The sequence below is a fragment of the Protobothrops mucrosquamatus genome, unplaced genomic scaffold (assembly GCF_001527695.2).
Source record: "Protobothrops mucrosquamatus isolate PMUCROS unplaced genomic scaffold, P.Mucros_1.0 scaffold1600, whole genome shotgun sequence".
Lineage (NCBI taxonomy): Eukaryota > Metazoa > Chordata > Lepidosauria > Squamata > Viperidae > Protobothrops > Protobothrops mucrosquamatus.
The window spans coordinates 340,043-346,423 of record NW_015387763.1 but is presented as its reverse complement, the minus strand read 5'-3'; the positions used below and the strand labels follow the sequence as shown (position 1 = coordinate 346,423).

Genomic DNA, 6,381 nt, shown 5'->3' with positions numbered 1-6,381 from the left:
GGGGAGGGGAGAGAGGAGGGCTCTGTGTGAGTGGCTGGCATGTGCACATACATGTGCAGCTCCGTTTGCGCCAGTGGCTTCTGTGTCCAGTTCTGAACGGCTCACATCTGGTAGTGGGCTGCGGCCTGGAGGTTGGGGACCCCTGTTATAGAGGTAGGCATCCTGGTGCCCATCCAGTGTTGTGGACCCATGGAATCTGGGTTGCCAGCTTGTGTTTTTAAGCACACTTGCAATAATGGGATCTGTCTGTTACCTGGAGATTTAGGTTTCTTTACTGAGCTTTTTAAAAATGCTAATGCATTTTAACAGGGCTTGTTGTTGTTGTTAGTTGCGAAGTCATGTCGCTACCCCATGGACAATGTTCCTCCAGGCTTTCCTGTCCTCTACCATCTTCCGGAGTCCATTTAAGCTCACGCCTGCTGCTTCAGTGACTCCATCCAACCACCTCGTTCTCTGTTGTCCCCTTCTTCTATTGCCCTCCATCTTTCCCAGCATCAGGCTCTTCTCCAGTGAGTCCTTCCTTCTCATTAGGTGGCCAAAGTACTTGAGTTTCAACTTCAGGATCTGGCCTTCTAAAGAGCAGTCAGGGTTGATCTCTAGGACTGACCAGTTTGATCGCCTTGCAGTCCAGGGGACTCGCAGGAGTCTTCTCCAGCACCAGAGTTCAAAGGCCTCAATTCTTTGGCGCTCAGCCTTTCTTATGGTCCAACTTTCACAGCCATACATTGCAACTGGGAAAACCATGGCCTTGACTATATGTACTTGTGTTGCCAAGGTGATGTCTCTGCTTTTTAGTATGCTGTCTAGATTTGCCATAGCTTTCCTCCCCAGGAGCAGCGTCTTTTAATTTCTTGGCTGCAGTCCCCATCTGCAGTGATCTTGGAGCCCAGGAAGATAAAATCTGTCACTACCTCCATTTCTTCCCCATTTGCCAGGAATTGAGAGGGCTGGATGCCATGATGTTGGTTTTCTTAATGTTGAGTTTCAATTTAATAGGGCTAAATTGCCTTTTTGGAAATGTTTTGCCTCTTTGAAATTGTCATAATGTTATAACTTTAAATTTCTGATCCTGAATTAATTTTAATGTTTTAATGTTCATTTCATATACTGTTTTATAGGCTGATATTATACTGTACGCTGCTCAGAGCCACTCCTTGAGGGAGGTGGATAGTTTAGAAATCACAAAATATAAATAATGGTTATACTAGCATTTTAAAAGATTTGACCTCCCCTTAATAAATGCTTTTTTGCTTTGCCTGAATTACTTGGCGATTCGTATTTTTCAGATGGCCAAAGAAGCCCCTTTGCAAATTCAGAGGTGAAGTTCTTCTAAGCTCCACGCCCACCTCAGGGTAACTGAGTTTGGACCCAACAAAGCTGACATTGGATTCTGAGTGTGGGGTGGAGCAGGAAGGAGGTTAAAGTTACATTTGACTTTGTGTAAAGTATCAGAACATAAATATCCTTATCCCCCTCCTTTTTTAAAAAAGGGATATTTTTTATTTTTTTTATTTAAATTATTTTCAGGTTCTTGAGGACAGTGAGAGAAGAATATTTGCCCAAGGCACCTATTTCATCATGCAAATTCTTCTGGGATATTTCCTCTTCTCTGTGCTTCTAAGAACAGGTAAGGAGTCAATGAGTCACACCCCTCTCCATTCCTGGGATTTCCCCCCCCCCTTTCCTTTACTACGTGCATTTCCAAAACTTATTCGCGTTCATTACATTGGAAGCAATGTGGGTAGAAAAAAGCAGATAAATCTCTGTCTGATTCACTTACAAGGTCCCATTTCTGTTAGCAAGCTTGTGGTCTTCGGCTGGTTTTCTCTGGTTCACAGTCTACGCTGTGTTTTTCTCTTCCAGGTGCAACTTTCCAATGTAAAAGGTGTCGAGTGGATGCTGCAACCTGCACAGCCTCATTACAGAACTGTAACGCAGGTGAAAATTCCTGCGTGAAGAGGCTGAGCCAAGACGTCACAGGTGGGTGAGGACCACTGTTAACTTGACAGTGGCCATGGAGATGATCAAAAACATTCTCATTGCATTGGGTTGACCAAAGGTAGATGTCCAGAAAACATTCATGGTCATTTTAGCTATGTTTCTGTTCATGGGGCTCTTACAATAAATTATTGCTCAGATTTAAGATTGTATATTGAAGATGTTAATTAAGATTGAACAGCCAGTTTGGTGTAGTGGTTAAGGCATCTGTTCTGTCCCAGCCTACGTGAGTCCTGGTTATGCTCACAAGGAGAAACCCCTCTTCCAAGAAACAGGCAGGAACCACCAGAAAAAAACCAACCCCTTTTGTTCTCACTGACCTGAGTCAATGTCCAAGGCAAACAAACACAGTCCATGGAAACTCGATCCTCAACACGAACGGTTGCCACGGCAACCAGCAGCTCCCACACCTTCCCTTTTATAATTCAGCCAAGGCGTGGCTTCCTAATGCCTTCTCCTTTGCCTTTGGAGCCACCCCATTGCATTCCTCTGTCCTACTCGCTTCTCTTGCTCCAAAGCTGGAAGCTTTTAAGAAGAGATTGGACAGTCATTTGTCCAGAATGGTATAGGATCTCCTGCCTGAGCAAAGGGTTGGATTACAAGACCTCCAGGGTCCTTCCCAACTAACTGTATTATTCTATGTTCTAAAAGCGTGGCTCTCCATATCCCTTCACCCCATCACAGTCATGAGAGCAAATGCAGAATAAAGAGAATGACCTTGATGGAGACAACAATGATATAATAATAATAATAATAATAATAATAATAATAATAATAATAATAATAATAATAATAATAATAATAATAATAATAATAATAATAATAAAGTTAGAAGGGATCTTGGAGGTCATCTAGTCCACCCCCCCTGCTCAGGCAGGAAACCCTATACCATTTCGGACAAATGGCTATCCAGTCTCTTCTTAAAAACTTCCAGTGTTGGAGCATTCACCGCTTCTGGAGGCAAGTTGTTCCACTGGTTAATTGTTCTAACTGTCAGGAAGTTTCTCCTTAGTTCTAGGTTTCTTCTCTCCTTGGTTAGTTTCCATCCGTTGCTCCAGGCACTTTGGAGAATAGCTTGACTCCCTCTTCTTTGGGGCAGCCCCTGAGTTATTGGAACACTGCTATCATGTCCCCCCTCGTCCTTCTCTTCATTAAACTAGACTTACCCAATTCCAGCAACTGTTTCTTCGTCACCCAGCTAGCGAAAAGGGAAACATTGCCTGAATCCACATAAGATTATGAAAAGATCTCAAACAGACACTCCTCTAATTCAGTGAATATAACAGAGATGTCTTAGCTTGCCAATGAACCTGGAGGAGGATGGGCGAATTAGAATGCAAGCTACAAAGATAAAGAAGAGAGTCCCTGAGAATCAAGGACGGTTCACTAGGTGCCTGGTTCGACTCAGAGACATTTTCTCATAACAATAGAATTGCACCTAATTGGGCAATGTGACCCACCCATGAATGGGAGGGGAAACTTTATTCTTTTACCATAGGGGTTTGGGCTGGGATTGGCCAGAGTTGGTTTTGCTTTCATAGGTGCCAAAATGATGTACTCAATAAAATTTTACATGAAGAGATTGGAATGTCTCGGAGTTTTTTGCTGGCTTGGGTTCGTCAGTCGAAACTTTGACAAGAGGCAGGAGAGAAACGCAAACCGACTTGTACAAAAATGTCATTACAGTCAATCTAAATAAAAGTATAATGTTTAATCTTGCACGGTGTCTGTTTCTTGGTCCAGTCACTCTTTGCAGGGCTGACACTCACCTCAATGCGCTCTCCTTCCATTTTTGCAGGTGAAAAAACACAAACCAAGGTAGCGATGGCTTGCATAGAGGCTTCCCAATGCACGAAACAGTTTATCGAGCTGTCTTATGAAAAAGGAGTTTACGCAAGAGTACAGTATGATTGTTGCAACACTGACGGCTGCACCCCTCCCACCACAATAAGTAGGTCTTCTCCTTTTTTGCCCATGGGTCAACTTTGGCTATGCTCTCAGAGAGTGGGATGTGGATCTGGAATAGAATTGTTAAACTTCTTGGCCAGGATTACAGGGAATCCTCAACTTAAAGACTGCAAATTGAGCGCAACATTTCTGTTGCTAAGTGAGACACTTGTTAAGTGACCTTTGCTCTGTTTTACGACCTTTCTTGCTCTAGTAGTTAAGTGAATCACTGAGGTTGTTAAGTTTGTAACAGGGTGGTTAAATGAATCTGGCTTCCCCATTGACTTTGCTTGTCAGAAGGTTGCAAAAGGGGATCACATAGCAATGGCAATAGGCAATACCGCTTCATAGGGCAATACCGCTTCATAGGGCTTCACAGCCCTGTCTAAGCGGTTTACAGAGTCAGCCTATGGACCCCAACAATCTGGGTCCTCATTTTACCCACCTCGGAAGGATAGAAGGCTGAGTCAACCTTGAGCCGGTTGGGATCGAACTCCTAACAGTGAGCTGAGTTAGCCTGCAATACTGCATTCTAACCACTGAGCCACGATAGCTTCCTTCCTTCTCCTTGTTTCCCTTCCTTCCTTCTCATTTCCTTCCTTCCTTCCTTCTTCTTGTTTCCCTTCCTTCTCATTTTCTTTCCTTCTCCTTGTTTCCCTTCCTTCTCATTTCCTCTCCTTCCTTCCTTCCTTCCTTCATTCCCTTCCTTCCTTCCTTCCTTCCTTCCTTCCTTCCTTCCTTCCTTCCTTCCTTCCTTCCTTCCTTCCCTTCCCTTCCCTTCCCTTCCCTTCCCTTCCCTTCCCTTCACAGTCCTCTCTAAGCAATTTACAGAGTCAGCCTGTTGCCCCCAACAATCTGGGTCCTCATTTTACCCACCTCGGAAGGATGGAAGGCTGAGTCAACCTTGAGCCGGTGAGGATCGAACTCCTGGCAGTGAGCAGAGTCAGCCTGCAATACTGCATTCTAACCACTGTGTCACCACAGCTCACAAGACACCGGGTTAATGCAACCCACTTAAATATGAACTAGTTGCCAAGCATCCAAATTTTGATCATGTGATCGTGGGGATGCTACAATAGTCATATGTGTGGAAAACAGTCATAAGTCACTTTTTTCAGTGACATAACTTTGATCGGTCACTAAATGTTGTCAGTCGAGGTCTACCTGTATTGGCGTAATGCACCTGCAGCCAAGAAATTAAAGGGTGATGAATGCAGGCATCTGTGATGTGGGGTGAGGGTTGGGTCAAAACATGTATGGAACCCTGTGATCTGGGAAGGAAAAGTCCATTTCCAAACTATTGCAGAACAAGAAAGGCGAATAGTTTCTAAAAATATCAACTACTCAGTGGCTTGCATCTTCTCCATTAAACCAGGGTTTGGTTAGAAACAAGATCAAGGCAATTGGGAAGCTCTGCCTTCCTTGAGGCAAAATGGGAGCTAAGGACCACATACTGCAGGGGTGTCAAACTCACAATGTCACGTGACGTGTCGCAACGTAGTGTGACTTTTTTTTTGCCATCACCAGCAATGGGGTGGGCGCAGTTTTGCCATGACGCATCCAGCCCGCGGGCCGGCAGTTTGACACCCCTGACATACAGTGTCTAGTTTCCAAGTTTCTGTAATCCATACTTTTGATGTAATAAAAATGCCTGGCCCAAATCTGCTGGTGTAAGGGGCTTGACTGGTGGGCAACATCACTCTGCAACTCCAAAAGCATGGATCCTGCAAGAAGACACACATTTAGCATTGTGTGCCCTTGTGGTTAAGAATAAGTGTCTGTAGCGTTGAATACCCCTGTTTTATTAGTAGTTTGCCTTTCATAGGAGACAACACCTGGGTAACTTCATTTGGGTCCGAAGCTAAGCATAGTTGGGCCTGGTTAAGATTTGGATGGGACTAATTATTGGGAAGTTTTTTTAAAATAAAAATAAAAATAAAAAAATAGATGGTTTGCTGTTGCCATCTTCTTGGATCTGTTTTGGCTTCCAAAAAGTCAATTCTATAATCCTGGGATTTCCTGGCAGTTTCTCGTCCAAATTTCGTTTCCGGTCCCAAACATGATTTGACCAGATAGTCATTCATATGAAGTCTCTGAATGGCATAGCTATTTGTGTGTCTGTAGTAGCTTGTCTGTAGTAACCTATCTCAGCTTCCTGCCTCTGTTTCATTTTGCAGTGCCTGCATTAAACACCACCGTCAATAAGAAATATTGTCCAGTCTGCTCTTTAGAGACAGGTACCTGTTCAGGTGATGTTACTCTGGAATGTACTGGATCTGCAACACATTGTTTTGCATCTTCCATTCTTAAAGGTATTTATAATTCTGATGGGAAAAACCCTCTCCTCTGCTCTGAGGTTATTGTTGGTCTTAACCACAAAGACTGGGAATCATCAGAGCTCAGAACTAAGTAAATCATGGTGTTGATTAGGACAGG

The 6,381-nt window shown here is 43.7% G+C and overlaps 1 protein-coding gene across 1 annotated transcript in view; it reads left to right on the top strand.

Moving 5' to 3' along the window:
* Positions 1-1,397: 1,397 nt before the first annotated feature.
* The window catches only part of LOC107293381 (phospholipase A2 inhibitor and Ly6/PLAUR domain-containing protein), a gene marked incomplete in the record, with an annotated part of 6,071 nt that continues 1,087 nt past the window's right edge, over positions 1,398-6,381 (top strand). Inside the window, 5 exon segments of the mRNA XM_029285395.1 lie at positions 1,398-1,417; positions 1,528-1,627; positions 1,864-1,980; positions 3,797-3,949; positions 6,123-6,257. Of these exon segments, the coding sequence (XP_029141228.1) occupies positions 1,579-1,627; positions 1,864-1,980; positions 3,797-3,949; positions 6,123-6,257 (454 nt within the window).